The sequence below is a fragment of the Cardiocondyla obscurior genome, linkage group LG15 (assembly GCF_019399895.1).
Source record: "Cardiocondyla obscurior isolate alpha-2009 linkage group LG15, Cobs3.1, whole genome shotgun sequence".
Taxonomy (NCBI): Eukaryota; Metazoa; Arthropoda; class Insecta; order Hymenoptera; family Formicidae; genus Cardiocondyla; species Cardiocondyla obscurior.
Window position 1 is genome coordinate 3,641,242 of NC_091878.1, and position 20,414 is coordinate 3,661,655.

General features: G+C 38.6%; 1 protein-coding gene across 3 annotated transcripts in view; it reads right to left on the reverse strand.

Annotated features, from left to right (window-relative positions):
- Positions 1-20,414, reverse strand: part of Syn1 (Syntrophin-like 1) — a 173,676-nt gene that overhangs the window by 151,270 nt on the left and 1,992 nt on the right. For all 3 annotated transcript variants that reach the window (XM_070666944.1, XM_070666942.1, XM_070666943.1), the window contains one exon: positions 16,681-17,281. In XM_070666944.1, coding sequence (XP_070523045.1) covers positions 16,681-17,281 — 601 coding nt within the window. The remainder of the gene's footprint in view (positions 1-16,680; positions 17,282-20,414) is intronic.

The following is a 20,414-nucleotide window of genomic DNA, read 5'->3' on the forward strand; positions in this document are numbered from 1 at the left end:
GACGTTAAACACGCGGCCCGCTCTCCCCCGCGCCCGGCATTGTGTATGCGAAGGGTGGATTTGAAAGTTTTCCATTAATAAAAAATTCGTGCCTTCCGGAACTTCAAAAGCTTTTTAATTCTCTCGAGTGTCCCGCCTCGATCCGCCCCCGCCATCCGACGGTCCGGATGGCTAAAGTGCTCGGTATTTTGCGAGCGAAAAAGAAAAATGCATAGAATGTACAATGTAAAGATAACGACGAAAGTTGCGGCGAGATCGTGACAGTGCCGATCTCGTGGCGCGTAATGCCTTGATTCATGCCGGGATCTTAGGTAATAATGCAGGATATTTCTTGGGAATAAATTTCCTACATTTTCTCTACATTTTCCAACGTTGCCCACGTGCTGGCGTAAGATAAACCGATATATTTAACACAATTTTCTTAATTGATGAAGTTAAACCTTTTTACAGCTGAGTTTAATTTTATTTAATTTCAGCGCGAAAGAAAAATTTAAATGCCGATCGATATCCTGTAATTTTGACAAGACGCGTTCGCATCGAGTTTTAATCTAACGCGACTACATCCCGGAAATTCGAGAGTTGACGCAAGTGTGCTGTGCAGAAAAGCAATCAGTCAGGATAACTAGGTAAGCGATAACTTTAAACAAGATATATCGGTCGTTGTTCGTCGACAACGAAGAAACAGGCTGGCACGAAACGACAGAAAGGGAGATGAGGGCAGAAAAAGGGGATAGTGAAAAAGTGTAGGAAAAGTTCGCGCCATTCCAGTCCCATTTCCTTTCCATTTGTATTTATGGCCTCGTTATTCGCAACTCAGACTTTCGAGCCAAACCATGTTGAAAATTGGCAGAAAGAACGATTATCGGATGCATATGTGCTGCGATCGTTAGATATTTGCGTCGATTTTCATTTCGTCGCTTTCTCGAAATTTTTTTAAATTAGTTTAACGCGCGCGACAAATCCTCCGTGTGAAACGTTTTATCACGGATCACCAAGAGTACAAATAAAAAAAAAAAAATATCAATCTTCAACGAATATTTTCTAAAAAAAATAAAAACAAATTATTTTTCTAAATCTTTTTTTATTAAAAAAATCTATCCAATAAGAGAAGTATAAGTTTTCGAAGGCGTAAATGTCATAATTGAATTAACTATGCCACGACGGCATTAAATGTTAATGCTAATTCCAGTCCAATCGCGCGGTGGAATTTAATTGCATAACTTTGATCGATACAACAGCGTGCTGTGTTTTGCGGAACAATTTCCCAACTAAGTGATTACAGAGAAGTTAGGGTTCTGGCTATTCAATTATACAGATTACTTATATGTAGAAATAGCTTCGCTACTCGTCGCGATGCAGCCTTCAAAGTGACGCTGATCAGGCTTCAAAGTGACGTTGATCAAAGACCAGGATCAATTTGTTACACGACGCGACTACTCGCGACTTTACGCATTCATGGTTATCCTTTGGTAGGAACCCCGATTAGATGTGCTTCGATATTTCACATTGTGTAAGTTTGGATTAAGTGACGCTAGTATTAATATAGGCGTACTTGAAAATCGAAATTAAAAGCCTCCCTCTAGCGCTTCCCTTTTAGGTTCTAGAATTTTGAAATTAGGTTCTAAACTAATACGAATTATGTAAAAACGTTTGAAAGCGAAATCGAATTTGAGTTGTCGATTTTAATTTTAAATATTCAAATAAATTAAAATTTAATGTTAATTATTATCGTATAAAAAAGAAAAAAAAAATTTCTATATACGTATACATAATGATACTTTTGTGGAATTGAGAGTCCAACGCGTTTTCAAGTTTCAAAATTGCAGTTTGAAAATCGGGATGATGAATCTCGCTAGTTTCTGGAAACCAACTAGATTCCAACGCTTTCCAACCGAGCTTATGCGATTATTATGCGCTGCCTGTGCCTCCTTCTTCTCGGTTGGTAGGATAGCGGTGGTTGAGAGTAGGAAACGCGCCTCACGCGCGGCGATCAGCATTGCCTCAAATTGAATCCTTCGCTTTCGGGAGCAAACGATCCGCAGGAGAGATGGTGCAATATCTACGAACCGCATACCTACATTTTGAACGCGACAGAAAAATTTAGTGCATTTTATTCAATAAAATGCACTAAAAATCTTCCCAGAGAATCTAAAAGTATATAAATAACGTAAAACTTTGGAAATCGTTACCAAAAATTATAATGTTAACCGCCTTTTTTAGTAATAATTAAAAAAAAATTAATATTATTAACATATTACGTATTAAAATTTCTAAAAGCTGCAAACTTTTTCATAGCATGGGTCAAAATTTTCTCAAATAACATGTTTTTCATATTTAATGTTTAAGAACTTACTGGATTAACGAGCTAACGACCATTTTCATTTTAATTATAATACTAATGAGATTTCTAAAGTGTATTATAGTCTCAAAATATAACATCTGGGAAGAATTTTGTTAAGTCCGACTTATCGAACTTATCTTGCGCTAATGGGTTAAGAAGATAACTTTGACTCTCGATGAGGCATCACAGTGACGACGCGGATATGGCCTGTCGGGTCAATTGGATTGTAGAAACTTTGGCCCGAGATAGTCTCGAAAAGAGAAACGGGAGGGAGGAAGAGGGAAGGCGAGTGAGAAAAAGGAAGAGATAAGAGAAGGACAGAAATCGGTTCGTGAAAACGTCGAATTAACGACATTATACTTCCTAACCCCAGTAATGGCTGTAAGAAGGTTAGCTCGTCTTTTTCCCCCTTGTACAAGGTCCCCGTTTCCTCCTTGTCCCCTTCTTTCAGAAAATCGCGGAAGCTTCTCCGCGTAACGCATCTCTCTTTCCCGCATCTTTCGCCGCTTCCTTCCCTCCTCTGTCCTCTAACGAGAGAACTTTAAGAGCTTCAAGAGCCGACTTCTACCACACATTCTCTGTCTTCGACACTTCCATTTCCTACGACGGAGGACCTCGTCGTCTGCTGATCCTGAGATCCTTATCAGCCGTCCCGAGTAATTAACTTTCCAGGATATAAAGATCGCGGGACAGAATGGGATTTGTGACCCGGCGCATCTCTGTCTCGCCTATTATAGAGATAGAAAATTATCGAAGCTCATCGATTTCTCAGTTATTAATAGCTCTGTTAAAAAAATCTTTCGTACAACACAGTACAATAGATGTAATCGTTGAAAAGAACGAAAAAAAAAAGTAACTATCAATTTTTTTTCTGTCAGTTCAAATTATTATTCTTTTAAATTGAAAAAATTATTTGGCTAACGAGAAGTGATTACCCGGATATTATTTTCGAGCCATCGATATTACGAATAATATTAGGGGGAATGGAAAATTGCCAGACTGTTTAATATTTTATGACGGTCGTAATTTTCGCAGATCAATATTGCCCGACGCTTTACTGCTGATACATTTCTATCTCTAAATTTTCACGCTTATTCTAGAAAGTTGACGCAAATCGTGCATAAAGTGCCAGCTGGTATAAAATACGTTTACGATCCCGAATATACGAGACGACTGTAAAACCTTGACGATAGCTGTACACGAAATTTTGCCATCGGCCCGAAAGCATTAATCAATTTATTTCTTAATTATATAATATTGCTCGAAACATACCAGTGCTCGACGTCATATTCGCAATAAATTTTTTTTTTACGTGTATTTATCAAAGTACACAGATTTGTTTAAGTAACTTAAAAAAAAACGTATGTCTCTTTCTACATAAAAAATATATATGCATACCTTTTAAAAGTCTAATAATTTATTTAACAACATTTTAAAGGTTTAAAAAATGCAGCTTCTTATTTCAAGCTCTTTCAATCCTTTTTACTCTATCGTATTAAAGAGGAAAAAAAAGCGTTAAGTAAAAGTGCACAATATAAAAGATTCAAATAAAACTTTAACAAAATTAAACAGAAAGAAAAAAAAAAGAGATCTGTTACCAAAAAACAATTCACGTGTAGTTCGAAGTAGGAAAGCAGAACACAAAAGTCGAGCATTCATCTTTTCGAGAAGTAGAAGAAGTCTATTACTACGCCTCTTCTTCATCTACTCTTAAAAGTCCTGTGAGAATTCGCGAACATGGATCGTTCTCGAGATAGTTCGAACTTCCCTAGTTGGTTCATCTAAACTATCGAAAAACTCGTCTACGTGTCCTAAAGAGTCCTTGGACCAATTAATCAGACCCCTCCGGCTGATTTGTCGGCGCTAATTAGCACACTCAATGAGCAACCTTAATAGAATTTGCCTCCGAAGAACCTCAAGAGCAAAGGCATGCCTCTTACCAAAATATACATACGCTGGAAAGCAGATATGGCGTTTGCTGCGCCGACGGCAGCTAGCGAACGTGACTTTAAAATCGTGTGCGTCGAGCTTCACATGTGCAGCATGTATGTACCGCGCCGGCCGGATTGCCGAAGACCGATTTCCCTCCGTTCTCTCATTCCCTGCCGCCTAGGATTACGTACGCTAGCCGCTGTTGCCGCAGAAAACGCTATATCTGCACCTCGATGTACACAAATGCGTTCACAATATCATAACATAATATGCACGAAATAACTTCTCTTGCCGTACATCTCAAATAATTATTCAATAATTCTCAAACGATCGAATAGCTACTTTTAAAACATTTTTAATTTGTTTAAAAAAACCATTATTAGAAAACAAGATTCACAGGCAAACTTAGTAGAAATTCAGTGAAGCATAATTGACAGGCGTGCATAATGTATCCATTCTCTTAATTGCAATCGTTCTTAAATGAGCCATCTAACTGATGATATGGTTGTGTAAATAGCAAATTGAACAGTGACCCGAGCTGCTTCGCTAAATGGAAATGCAATGTTTCATAGGAAACAACGAAAGATTGTAAATCCACCACTACGCGTAATTTGTCGAATGGGGTCGTTCTGCCGCGTGTTCCCCCCAGCCTTCCCCACGAGAGCAACGAGGGCGGTTCACTTAACCATACCGGGGCACAAATTTTTCGTTGCCGATTTAACTCAACGTGCATGACCGACCGTGAATTTTTTCCGCTGCCATTTCCCCTTCCATTTCTTTCCTATCCGTTTCCTCTGCTCACCTCCGCTCGTTTGATATTTTATCCAGCCGAAAAAAAAAAAAAAAACTTTTACCAGTCAATTCGTTCGCGAAGCGATTACAATCGTAGTTGTTGAAAGATGTCGCATTGAAAGTCTAGAAACAATTTTTTTTTTTTATTTAATTTTTTTTTAGAGGGGAGAAGGAGAACGTATTTAATTAACAAATTCAACTTAAATAGTTAAATCAATAACTACAATTCCGATAAATCTGTCATTAAAACCTCATTTCTAAAGCACCGCAATAAGTTTCCATTTCTCTTTAATTATTCTTCGATAATACACCTTGTAAATTGCATAGTTCTCTTTGTTGAAGCTAAAATTACCGATTCATATTTTATCCTAAGGTATATATAATATATTCTACAAGTGTAGGAGAAATAATTTTAATTTTTCGCGTTTCGAGCATACCAATTTTCGTGCTAATATAATATAAAATCTGATTAGCTACAGTAAATCCTATAATAACCAGCGAGAGAGCGAGAGAGAGAGAAAGAGAAGAGAGGGTGGTGATTAAATTCTTTAATTAATTGCACAAGACTATTATTAATTTTTGCCACTCACTGTTGTTATTTCATTACGGTGACGATGACGAAGTCGAACTTCCGGCTGTTTCATAATTCGTTTGCGTAAGCTTATAGTCCTAATGCGTGTTGTAGAAGGCAGCAGTGAATGAAAAGCCAGTGCTGCATTATAAATGGGGATAAATTATGTCGTTCTTCTATGAGGGGAAGGGAGAGCGTAGGCAGAGGGTTGAATTATTGTCGAGCATAGCGGGGCCATCCCTACCGGATTTAAATTGCTGCTTCATTCGTTTTACTAATTTTTCACTTTACATTGTTACCTCTTTGAATTTTTCCGTCCCCTTCTCCTCCCTCTCTTAAATCCCTTGATCTGTCCACATCACTCAGAGTGAAAGAGATTGTACGACTGACCAACGCCGAAGCCTACATATCTCTTAAACACCGTTCATGATATGTAAAAAAAATCATTTTCTTTAATTAACCCTATCCTTTTACAACATCTTGTATTGATTCAGCTACTCGGAATCTCGATTAATTTCCCGACTAAGATTAATAGCGAAAATAGCCAGGATTTGGATAGAATTTACCTCAGAAAATTCTCTCTCAGTGGTAGCAAAGAAAGACTTATTGGTTTGAGAGAAAATGAGGGGACTAAAGAAAGAACAAAAACATGGTCCACAAAGGCTTACACGCTCAAGCTAAGGAAGAAAAGTGGGGACAGGTGAGAGGGAAATGGACCGAAAAAAGTGGAGGATTGCATAGAAGTTTAAGAGAGTAGATTGGAAAACGAGTAAAGTCGCTGTTAAAATATTGCTAACAATCATGGTAAAAGTATTTCTTACCCCGTATGCAGTTCGTAGCTGTTGAAAAAATAAAATCTTCGATAATATCAATGTTTTAATGTCGTTCTCACTTCTTCGCGTAACTAAAAAAACGTACGATTATTCGCGTGCTGTGGCTTCGAATTTTTATCTACATAAGCAAAAATAAAATGCGCGTCGCAACAAAAAAAAAAAAAAAAAAGCAAAGGTACATTTCACAAGTGATATTGAAGTACAGCGGTGATAAAAGCCTAGACGAAATATAGAAGACAAAGAAACCAAAAATAAAAAAAAGAGAGAGACCAGCAGTTATCCTCCATGGGGGTGCAGACCGCATTTAAAGTCTTTTATTTCGAGCGCAACAACCGCGGTCGGAAAACAAAAGGTATGGGACGGAAGATCAAAGAGTTGAGAGAAAACTCCACTCGGCGTGTCGAGAATCTCTTTATCTCTTTTCCTTCTCTTTCCTCTCATCCCAACTTCTTCTCCTCTCTCGCCTCTCTTACTCGAGTCAACTTCTTTTGTCACTTCCTCGTTTTTTATCGGTATAATTAATAAGACGTAAAACAAAGCGCTGTGCGGCTGGCAAAGTAAAAGAAAATTGAAAATCGCATGTCTGTTAACGGCGCGAACGATTCGAGCTGCAAATCGCGAACTAAGAAGCTAAGAAAAGTAGATTTCCGCCCTAACGCCGTCATTAAAACTATGCACGGCGCTCTAAAAACGGAGCGCGTATGAATTTAACATAGCGCCTCTACATGCACGTTCCTCTTTCGTTTCTAGTCCACGCGTGGAATCTCGAGGCATGGAAGCGCCACTTACGTGCCGTTGAATGATGCATCGGTCAATCAATCGGCCGCGCTGCTTACGTGCATCCCCCCGTGTGCAACCGCCACGATTACCCACCAGCGTAAAAACTCCTATCCCGATAAAGCCGTCATGCGGCACGAGGTAACGGGGTTATCGATTCCGAGGTATCGCGGTGATACACGGCGCTGCCCTTATTTTGACGAAACAAAAAAATCTAAGACCGAAAAACGACCTGCCGCAAAATTTAATAATTAAAGCCCCGAATTAATAATGAAATTAATGAGGTGTGTGCGCGCACGCATCGATCTATCATAAAATGCATTCAGTTATTGAATTTCCACGTTGAATCACGGCAACTCGCATTTTGCTCACATATCAGCTGCGCCCGTCATCGGTTTCGTGTTAATTAAATCAACCATGATTAATTAATTCATTACGTAAAGACTGACGTAACTAACACGGACGACGATAACAAGTATTATTATCTAGCAAATACATTGCCGATGGTATCTATCAAGTTAAAGATTTAATGAATTTAATCCTCGTTCAGTAAACGCTTAAAGATTTAAAAAAAAAACATATAAAACTTTAAAATTATCGAAATAAAATACTTTTCATCGCGATACACGCAAAAACTTTTAACAAAACTTGTCAACGATTAAAACGAAAATTAATTAATGCAATTTGAATTAATTAAAGAAATCATTGATGTCCAAATTTGAACTTCTCGCATCTATATTATAAACGATACAATCGTCAACTGTTGGATTTACTGAAAATTTATTCCTGGCGAAATCTTCAAAACGCGCACGTAAGGCGAAACAATAACAGAAAAATAATAGGATTTGCTTATCAAAATAATAGGTCCGCGCCAATTGCAAGCATTTGTCACGACGAAGAGTTAGTCGACCTAAGTCCACAGCTTAGAGCTGCAGAGTCAGCCCAGCTTTTGCTTAAACTTACGTCCGCTCGCGCTTGATTGCGACACAATTTCGTCGGACTATTCAAGGTACTCCAGGATCTTCCGAGCTTTGGTTCGCTCTTGAATTCCTGGATACTCACGCTCTTAATCCTGTAAGTCTTACAGGGAATGACCTAACCAAGACTTGGCTCGAGAGTTTTGATTTGGTAAAACAATACTACGTACATAATTTCCCGCCGTCTGAGATTTCAATTAAGCTGACGTCCCAATTTTCTAGCTGGATTAAATTAAAACAATACTTTACTAATAAACAAACCTTGCGATGAAATTATCCGAGCGAAAATTAATTCCTACCGTTACCTAATAATTAGCTAGTCAATTCGTGATTCATCTCGTGGCTGTCTAGCAAAACTGTCCAGCACAGATCGCTGATCGCTTGCAGACCGCCGCGGTAGTGTGAGTACGTTCGTGTGTTTACATCTGGCCGGCAAGCCTTCGCGTTCCAAGAATCCAAGTTCGCAAGGTGGTGGACGCGCGGGCAGTGGACGGCGAGAACCGGTTTGCCCGGCGAATTCGGCAGTCGAGCGAACGTTGCGTATAGTCAGAACACAACAATAAACAAGTACGCGGGGAAAAAAGATTAGATATCTATTTCGAGACATGTTTACGTTCGGCACACATTTCGATACGCGTTGGAACAGTGAGTAGACTACCGATACTAGACAGATTTTGTTCGTTTTTCTTTTTTAAAATGACAACTTAATTTTTTAAAGACGGTCACTAAATAATAAAGACGATAGTTAGCTTTCTAAACGATAATGTATTCGGATTCGCTTGCAACCAGCCGCGGATTACTTTTTATTTTTCTCGTCACACTCCTGTGCCTAACTAATGCGAGCTATTGAAAATTTTCCTTCTCGCCCCGTTAACAAGCGGTGCTGCAAAATTATTGGTTGTAGAACATTCTCAAAAGCCAGCGGTATAGCGACGGTGAGAGTGAAGAGAAATGAGGATGCAACGTAAGGGGGAACGTGGCTGCAGCGCCGCTAAAGTTTGTTTTTCATCCCGCCTAACCAGGCGGGAGTTCTCTAATTAAAGCAGGAGCGTTTGGCATTCGGCAATTAAAAAGCGCGAGCTTCAAAGGCCAATTGAAACGCAGCTCGATTTTACATCACCTGTCGTACGCAATCGTCGAGATGAAAGACAGGCTACGCGAATGCGATGGGATTCTCGCGCACGAATGCATTGAAATCCTTGAGTTTTCTTCCGAGCTATATATCTTTCTATCGTTCTTTTCATCTTTTTCATAAAAAGTCGTCTATAAGATATTCGAAAAATATCTCAATACCGATACCTCTGCATTTCGTGCCGATAAAAATGCGAATTACATTCGATCGTGTCAGATCAAGAAGACTCAATTTAACGACGGTCTGCGTTGAATCGCGAATAATTTAGATTGAATTCAATTTTATAACAATATTTTGCAAAAAAATCCAGCCCAAAAAGATATCTGAATTATTCCTTTTCGTTATTACACCGATAAAATATGGCATAATTAAAATACATCGAGCTAAATTATCATGCAAGTAAGGAAAAAACACCATATTTAAAAATTTATACTGATGTAAACGTAAATATCGAGAAATCTTGTTTAAATGTTTGTTCGAAATAATTTGCTTACCGACGGATAAAAGAGGCAAGAGATTCGCAACCAGTTATGTAATTAATATCGTAATATCGATGTTTTCTCGATTAATGTACATGATTCTGAAAAATCCAGCATTGTGTAAATTGTGAAACAATTATGTGAATGCATATTAAAATTAAAAGTTAATTCGATTTCGTATTTCATTTCGTAAACAAAAGTATTTTCACAGCAATGCTGTAATATTTGCTAAACTTTCTGTTAAAAATACATGAAAAGATACTAAATATCGACCTTTTGATAATATTTCGATGACTGTTTTAATTACTTTTTGGACTTTTTCATTTTACGTACGTGCATTTTCACCGCTACCGAGAAAATAAAAAAATTATCTCTATCTTTTGGTCAGCCGTGCTCCTTTGAATCACCGCAAACATCGATCTAATCGTTCTACCGACCGCGATCGCTTTACTTTTCGTTGAGACGCGATCAGAGGATATGAATATTAAAAGCGGCTTTTCGCGCTCTGATGAATATTGATAACGAACTGCAGCGCAACATATAACAACCAAAATGATCGTTTGACGGATCGCAGGGTCTCTTTATTATTCTTTATTCCTCGGATATTCATACGGATATTCGAACTAATGTAACTGCTTACCAACTATTATTAATGCCGATTATTTTTCTATCTCCCTCTCTCTCTTATTTATTTCTCGCGTGCCTCACGATTTAAAAGTGTAATATTACTATTGCGATGTATTTAAAAAAAAAAACAGTTCGCTCGAAATTTATCAAAAGCACATTGCAGCTTGAAAGAAATGTATGGCGTGTGCACAGTTGAAGCTAAACCCGTATAATTATCCCGGGATAATTATAGTGTGTGTGCCTGATAAATATTATACGCAAACAGGCACGCATACACGCGAGACCGCGAAATGTATAAAGTAAAACATTTAAGTAATGAATAGGGCAGCTCATTACGGTAGGAATCGTTTCTTTCAGATGTCGGCGTCGCTTAGTTGGTCGATCGCGCTGCAGCAAACGCTCTTTGTTCCACCCGCCATTGTGTGTCATGCGGTTATCAGGCGCACGGGATAATTCGATGCCCAGGCACAATGGAATCGCGAATCGCTGTTGGAAAATCGTCTGCGATTCCGCGCCACGTTTCGTGCTTTTGAGACCCCGGATTACTGATGCTGATTAATTAGGTGTCCCCTCTATGCCTGTAGTCCGCATTAATCACATGACCATTAACCCGCGAAACATCGAAGCGGCTTTTTGCCATATTTTTTTTACGCGCTGTAACGACCACGTCTTTTTACGGTATTGTTTAACTAAACTCTATCACGATTGTGCGATAATTCCACTCGTGGAAGAGCGTGACCAACAGCGAGCTACAAAGGGCTGCAAGGGGCTGTAAGGGGCTACAAGTGACGCAGTCCACTGCATTATATTGCGGAGATAGAGGATCTCCGATGATATATCATGTATCGTGACGCGAACTCGTACTCTGACTCGCGCTGCGACAGTGATGGCCCTCGAACCAATAGTCGGAGCGCTAGCACGAAACAAAAAGATTACGTGTCAAATTTTAAAATTGTTGCAAACCTTCGCGACCAGCATGATTGAGAACTTAGTAAAATTCCAACACAAAAGAAACCGATAATTTCAAATTTCTAATTATCGCGATAAAAATAATTTTTTTTTTACATTTCGAACAACTTTTATATAAATTTCACGACAGCATGCGCGAATGGAATACTTAATTAAATTCAAAACTCCTTGTTTAAAAATATAATCTTGAGATTAGTCTAAATATATCATTGTAAATTCAAAATTTTCTATTTCTGCAAGCCTTTATAAATTAAGGGCTTTTAAGCTAGGCGATAATAAAGTAAAATATTTTATGACTACGCTCACAGAGATTTTTGAATCCGTCGAAATCTTTAATCACCTAATAAAAAATTTAATTTTCTATTAAGAAGCATATGTGTACTTCCCGCATTATTTACTCCCGCGATCCGATATTTCACGCAAAGCTGCTAGCCCATAAATCAGTAATACATAGAGAATTTACATCGTAAAGAGAATCTCCGGTTAAAAAACAATAAAAAAAAAAAATAATAAAAAGAAAAATATGTTCCTCGATCGCGTTACTAATTATTACAAACTATTATCGCGAAAGCATTTTAAGTCGTTTCAATATTCCGTTAAACATAAATTCTCAAATGCGACAATTACCGTATGCGAGGTTCGCCGACGTCACTGGGCTAAGTTACTTTGCATTTAATAGCGAACGTGCGATTCCGCAGAGGTAATTACAAAAACGCGATATCTTCCGGCTGGAACATTAGCCGTTATGTATTACAATTGCAGCCGTCTAACAGTAATTACGCACGATAGGAACGATTCATGCCTCGCCTGATCACTGTCGTCACGTTCGCTTAACTACGAAATGTTCACGTTTCGTATATCTAATTTTCTCGGCCACCTGCATAATCCAATTTCCGCAAGTTAATACCGTTTTCCCATCGTTCTGTAATTTCGAAAACAGTTCGCATCGCGCCTGGCTATTTCGCTTTCGTTCACATTTTTTTTTTAAATTCAATTTTTATAGACCACCCCAGCGTGATTATCGTACGTCAACTCAAGTAGCGGCGCATTTGAAATTAAATATGCAACAACGCGAGAAATTAGATTAAAAAGCGAAGACTTAGGGGGAGAGGCTGTAAAAAAAAAAAATTAAGTGCGAAAACATGCCAAAAGGTAGAACATCTCGGACCCGGTCTACTCTCGTCTTAGCCGACGAGAGAGGCTCGAGTACAACACTCACTATACTGACACGCTATACTGACTCGGATATAAGGCACGAGCTGCTCGCTCTCGTCCTCACGAGTCTTATATATCGCTCCGCAGTGTCTCGCATGCCTTTCATTTCGTCCTTTACGGTACTTCGTCATGATTTACGGCGTATCCGCATGAGGAACGACGGCATCGCGCGCGCCTCGCCCGCTCGCTTTCGTCTCTTCCTTCCTTCCTTCCTTCCTCCAGCTACGGTTTCCCGTCGCGTGAGTGTATCTCGCCTGTAATTTTCTCGTCGACAGTCGCGAGATGCCGAGAGAGGATGCTCCAAAGGACGCCTTTGACCCGACTTCGACGGAAGTCGTCGCGTCGCGGCTGCTTCGGGCTCCCCCTTCAATGCGGCAAGTCGGTAGCGATAAGAGATACGGCGGTTCGCCGGCAGATAAATGCGGCAGACGTTTTCGAAATCCTAATTCCGATATCGTTAATTGCGGCGGCTAAAAACGCTTGTCGAACGAACACTCGGTGACCGCCCTAATCCTAAATAATCCGCGAGTCCCTCGATCATTTCAAGCAAATTATAAAATGATTACGTTACGAGTTTTGATTAAAAAAAAATTCTCCACTTGCGTGGAAAAAAATTCAAGCTAAAATTCTTCAGTTTTTATTCCCTAACAAATCATACAAAAACTGATTCAGCGTGCTGAATTCTAATATGCCGCTGCAACGTGTCAATTTGCATGTATGAACGATATACGCCCGTGGCATTTCCACAGGCACTTTATCAAAGTTTTAAACAACTACGAAATATACTGTCATTATGCATTACATAATCATTCCATAATCACTTTTTCGCCAGCTACAATTGACTCTGACGCATTGTTACGCGAGATTGCCATTTGTTTGTCGTGCAATTAATGACGAGGAGGTGAGCTAATTATTAGTGGCTGGAAAACAAGCGTTCTCTCTAACGTGCACCTATCGCTAATTAGTTCATAGCGGCGAGTAATTAGATGAATTTCGGTAATCAACATCGCGTTGTTAATAGAATTCCCCGGGTATCTTTTTATACATTGCTGTGCGCTTTATAACCGGAGATGTGCGTTATATAATATATAAAGGCATTTGACGAGAAAAAAAGACCTCCGCGATGCATGTATTTGTATAAAATATATGTATATTCCAGAGCTCATTCAGTTCGGTTCAGTTTTCGAGGCATGAAAAATTTAATTCTTGTCAGCGACGTAAATTATAGCTTCGCTCGAAGCACCGGTATCCGATTCGCTTTTACACACGCATTTTGTATTGAAGAGTTTATGCTAAATAAATGGCCGGATGCAGTTCTGGGATATCGTACGTAGCAACGAAAGATGAGGCGCGCTTTATTTTAGTGGCTGATATGTCTTTTCTCCGTGTGCCATAACGCGAAATGTCGTACGCATAGTTTATAGAAGAAAGTCGTAACGCGAATCGCTTTCGAGGGAATCGTAAAACAAATAGAATAAATATTCGCTATCTTTTATATTAAAAGACCCCCGTCGATGCTAGAGTCCATAAAATATTCCCACGGAACGTCGATAATTTTTCATTCCCAGTTTCATTAAGAATTACGGGTGTCTCTCATTTTGCAATAAGTACCACGTTTAATAAATTGCTTGTAGACAATATTTTCGGCGGTCGCGTATATTTCGTTAGATTAGGATTAACTTCAATTGTTCTAAAAATTGCAGTCGAAAATTGTATTAAATTTTTGCGGACTTTTATGGGGAACATTTATCCGGATTTTATAAAAATCATAAATACGGAAACGCTGCTGTTGCGCCATAGATTTTCGCGCGACACTTCCGGTCGCAATGCACTATACACGTTATTTGCGGCGTTAAAAACGCGCGTTAGAAAAAAAAAAAAAAAAAAAAAAAAAAGCAAAGCGTATTATTGTAATTTATATGTAAGAGACACGTTATGTTATCTCGTGTAACGTAGCGCGCGATAATCCCCTCATACGTGTGCGACTGTTACGCAAGCATAATGTATGCGCGAGCTTGAGCGATTCGTTCACGATGAACCCTAATCAAAGACATGCGATATTTCACAGACTGAATTTCCTAGATCTAGCACGGAAATTATCGAGCAGCGAACAGATAACCGTTGGAGAAAAGTCACGCGAACTCGGGCATTGTGCCTTGCGAGGATCGTATCGTAAGAGCGTCATCGTGACTTTCGCACCTAACTGTGAATTCCACGTAACTTTTTATTTGATCGGCCATAACTCCATATATATGAGCGTGTACCGAGCTAAAACGTATAAAAAAGTACGTGTAGCCGTCCGCTATCTTTTCTCATCAATTGTGAAAGTCCACTTTATTTTAATAAAACTTAAATTAATTAATATAATTTATATTTAAGCAGAAATTGGAACAGAAATCTTTTTCGGCTCTTCATTTTCGACGTAATTTTAAAATTTACGTGTACAATTTTTTTTTTTTTTTAATTCGACAAATCGTAAAAAATGTTTTACTTGGTATAATATAAATTAATTTTTCTTTATCAAAATGTTTCACGATACCTAGCCCACCCGAAATCTTGGCAAATTTATAGAATTAAATATTTCGCTTTGGTAATTAATTCACAATATTGAACTTTGAGCGCACGAAATTTTTAATGAGCTTTACCGACACGAGTAGTTCGACAGCTTGAGTATTTCTCATTAGACATTCTGCATAAAATTGGAGCGAAAAGTGCCTCTTCATAGAAGAAACTCAAGATTCAGCCGGATTGAAAGCGGCTTCATTATTTGCTGCACCCTGTAAGTGGTTCTTTCGATCGGGACGTACGCGCCACCGGCAATCCCCATTCGTCAAGGCGGAATTTCTTTTGTCGCGCCCTTCTGTAGGTCGAATGCGCGCGGAACGAGCGGTTGAAAAGGGAGTTTCGGATTGGAATAGACCGGTAACAACCATCGCGGTATTTTCTAGCTCTCGAGACGCAAGAAAATAACGATACAGTGGTACGCAATCACACGGTAAAATATGATAGCCTTCCACGCTGAAGGAGCCCGAGGCATCGCACCAGAGAAGGAATGTTAAACGTAAAGTGCAAAAAAATGCATATTCCTATCTCAGACCCCGGTTAGAAATAAATGACAGACGAGGACCGTAAAGTAATGACATACGTGATGAAAGAAAAGAGACGGTAAAAAAAAAAAAAAAAAAACGCGCTTGAGGTGTCAAACAATACGCTCCCTCACATCTCCAATTTGACATATTCAAGCTCCATTTATTTTTCAATTTGCGATTGATGAAGAAACGCGGACCGTGGAAAAAGAAATTGAGGATTGCTCGCGATTGCCCGGTGGCACAAAAAAAAGAAAAAAAAAAAGAGAAACTATATTAAAAGTTGTACACAAAAAATTTACAAAAGAAAAAAAAAACGTTAAATTAATTTAATAAAAATTAGATTTTCAAGATGTATCCGTATTTTCTAAATGACACGCGGTTCTGTCGATGCGCTTTCAAATTCCTTGATGCCCCGGCGCAAAGAATCCTACCCTCGTGCAAGGGTAGCGACCCCACCATGTGTAAAAATAATAGCCGACCTTTTTTCTTCAAGCCAGCTGCATACAACGTACCCCGGCGCGCCAATCCAACTAAAAGCCCTAGGTAGCGCTTACAAATGCATTCTTCCTCTCGTTGTTTTTCTCTAACCCTTTTCTAAGTACTCGAGAGATGACAAACGGTACAAATAGAGTGCGAATAAAGACGCGGAATTTAATGCTGCATATGTCAAGAATGTTTTGTGTCGCTCGGTACATCTATCTTCCGAAGTACGGATCCATGAAACTTGCGCGCAAAGTTGCCGAGGAACAATGCGTCACGAGTGAAATTGGTATATCGCATGTTTCCCGTGTAATATAGTTGCCGTACGATGCAAACTGCACGGCTGCCCGTGTAATACAAATGATGATGCCATATTCGAAAGCGATCGCGACGCTTGTCGACAATTTTGACGGCGGATTTGTACTCTGCTTTTTGAAAGCTATCGAAAACCAAGTAGGCGACTTACCTTCCAGTTCCACGACCTTGCCGGCTCTCTTAAGCGCCTTCACCGCTTCGTCGTGCGTGGCCTCGCGTAGGTCTTCGCCGTTCACCGCTAAAATCGCGTCGCCGACGTAGAGCTGCTCGGTAGCGTCCGCCGCCATTCCCTTGAAGATCTTCGAGATAAGAATCGGCATCTTGTTCTCTTTGCCACCCTTGATCGAGATCCCCAAGCCGTTGTTATCACTTTTGACCACGCGCACGATGCGCTTTTGATTGGCCACCGAGTCGGGCACATCCGGATCGTTTAAACTGTCCACGTTGTTGTTATTAATATTGCCGTTGTTCAGGGCATTGTTACCGGTCTCGCAGCTCTCGTCGAGCGAGATACTGAGATAATCGTCTTCCAACGAGACGAACACGCGGTACCAGTGGCCGCGCACTTGAGTCTCGAGGATGCCGGCGCGTCCCGACGCCGAGGACGAAGCGCCCGTGGTCGTGGTGGTCGACGAAGAGGACGACGACGTCGCTGCGGTTACCATCGAACCGATGCCCATGACTCCCATGGCCGAAGAAGCTTGGCCACTGCCACACAGCTCTACCATTTCGATTTCTTCGCAAGCTGTACGCTGCAACATGCCAATATATTGCACATAAATCTCTTTGCTTTTTATATTCCATAATTGCATATAATATAAAGAAAAGAAACAGTTCTATTAGAAATATTCTCTTCAAGAGAATCCTCCGCAAAGTACGAACAATTGGGATAAAAATAAAATTGAAAACTTCGTAGAAAAACGAGGGATTTCGAAAATCTTAATGCATTTACCTTACGCTTGATTCGATTTACAATGAAAAGCTCGAGGAAAATGGTAACGTATAAAACGGGCGCTATAGTGCACTGTGAAATAAATGGCGTCAGTACTCGACGACGTGAATAAATCAATTGTACTATATGCTGGCGAAATTCGTAATTTGAAAATAATTGATAGCGGTCGACAGTGACGTGGCCGAACTCTCTTTGTTTTCCTCCTACGCCATTATTTCCATCAATCCAGTATCACGCCGCAACAATAGCGTTACCACTGTCCACGTAAAATGGTATATATTATATATAATAGAAGAACGGAGAGCAAATAATTAGAAGAAAATTGCGCGCGTTTACGTATACATACACATGCGCGTGTATGTGGATAAATAAGGCGCGAGCGCGTGCATGTAATAGTTTTTAACTAATTCGCATACACTTTGTTTTTAATTAATTCCGAAAGTTTTAATGAATCCGGGAGAGGATGATTCGAGGAGAATGTTTGGTTAGAGATCATTAGTTCGTAAAACAAGGAAACTCCGAAATCTGCAAAACAAATGGAATCAAGAATTCATGATTACAAAGTTTAGAGTCATCGAATTTCAGAAGCCAAAAGGTGTTTAATACTGCACGGAAAAAAAAAAAAAAAACTATACCGTTACACGTTCATTTTTAATACAAAAAAAGTCAATCGGTATCACTAATTTATTAATTAATTTCTAAATCTAGTACAAGCTGAATCGATCAATTGTTATTGAACGCTATATAGTAAAATATTTTTAATACATGAGCTTTCGCAAAAAGTACTGATAACTTCCTGAAAGTTCTATGCAAAAGTAATAGAATACCCGAGTGCGGTAAATGGCAACGACCGCGTTTAATACGGTAATATGACGACACGTAGATACGTGGGAAGGTTATAATTAAAGTGTTTGTCTCTGGGAATTAGTCCTGCGCCAGTTCTGCCTTCGTGTCGTTCATGTGAAAATGCAGGAGATGTCTTTATGGATATCATGTATCTATGTATAGACATTTCGTGCTTCTATACGATATTCCAATTAATATACGTTGGCTTTTGGGATCATAAATTTGTGATACAAATTGAATACTTCATCAATTATGTCTACAAAGTAAAAGATAAATTCAAAACCTTCCTATTAGTCTCGAATAAAAATTTACAATTTTAATTGTAAAATAAAGATACTCAGGCATTTCTTAATAACTCGGAATATTCAATTTCGCAATCGTTTTGTTCCTTAATCTTTGAGGCACAATTTTTTCCTAGAATCTTGTTATTCCTCAAGCTCTTACTATTTTTTTTACTTATTTATCGAGAAAAAATACAGAAATATTAACTGCACGGGAATTTACTTCCTATTGAAATCCTTCAAGCCCTGAATTCTCCGTGTATTTTCGATAAAAATATTGAATTACAACTCCTCTTGTTACGATTGACGCAAACTTAGAGATACAGCCCCCGTACCTATCATGGGTCAACTTTAGTATCATAAAAATGTTTTAAAAACTAATACAAGACAAAGATTCAATATCTCCACGTGTACATTAAAATTTAATTAAAATAATATAATTATATGTTCTAAATTATTTAAACTCAAAACAATCAAATAAAAACGACTAAAAATAAGAAACCGGCGATATTAATTTGGTGCTGAATATTTTTATAATTACATATTTGTGAAACATCGTAATTTTAAATTAAACTGCTAACAAAATAAATGTTTAAAATAATTTTTGCATGCACATATTGCCATAAATCCAAATTGTATTAAAAAACAATTTGCTTTGTGAACATTGATATTAAAATATAAAAAATTACACTTTAACTATTAATAAATATTTACATGTAAGTAAAAAATATTTCATTTTACGTATATTTTTAAGTTTTTAATTTAAATCATTTAATGGCAATTACGTTTTTAATATTCGCAAGATCTGTGTATATGTGTAAGCGAATATGACTTTAAAAAAATCGATGTAAAAACTTGGATTTAAACACTTCGGGATTTAAAATATACAAAAACATTAATTATACCTCGAAAGAATCTACAAATATTTCAATTTTATCACGCAGAATTCTAAATGTTCAATAAATTTGTGACATATTTTACGAAATAATTAGGTTGCACTAACGCGATCCCTCCTAAAAGCCGTTGACAAAATATTTGGCAATATAACATGTAAATAGGCTTTTAACAGTACGAATAAAAATGTAAAAAGCGTCGCGCAGCGAGCGGCGGGTGGCGGGCACCGTTTTAACCAAATTGATCCGCGCGAAGTATTAAAATGCGGAAACAGACGTCGCACGGTCGTTTCAGTCGATATACGTGCACGAACGAATGCGGCCAACTGCATGCCCATGCGTGTGGAAAGAGCATGATGGCTGAGAGAAAAGGGAATAGGATAGAAGGTTTGGGAAATTTCGACTCGATGTTGAATAATCGGAAAATGCATTATATCGCGCGTGCATTATACCGCGAGAATAAACGACAACGCGGAAATGAGGTGTAGAGCTGTATTCCAGCTTTTCCTGAATTATTCGATTTATAATAGAAGTTTCCTGTGATTACGGTAAAACAAAAAATTTACTTATTCGTATTTCTACATATTTAACTCGTTTAAAATATCCTATTTTTTTAATATTAAATAACTGAACTTGAGAACAAATTCTTACTCTATTTGTCTACAGTCAATCTATCCTGCATGATGGTTTTAATCATCCGATAACCGTTGCAACAAGTACAAAGAATAAACGCGAATGTTAGAGAAATTTTTTGTTTCCAACGGCTGCACCTCTTTCTTTTTTTTATCTCTTTCGCATTTTTAGTTACACCCCCCCAACCACCTCTCTTATACTCTGTGCTTCTCTTTCTATTGCACAAGCGCACTCAGTGGCCATAAACTACTAGTATCCGACGCACGCTGAGGTTATTGGT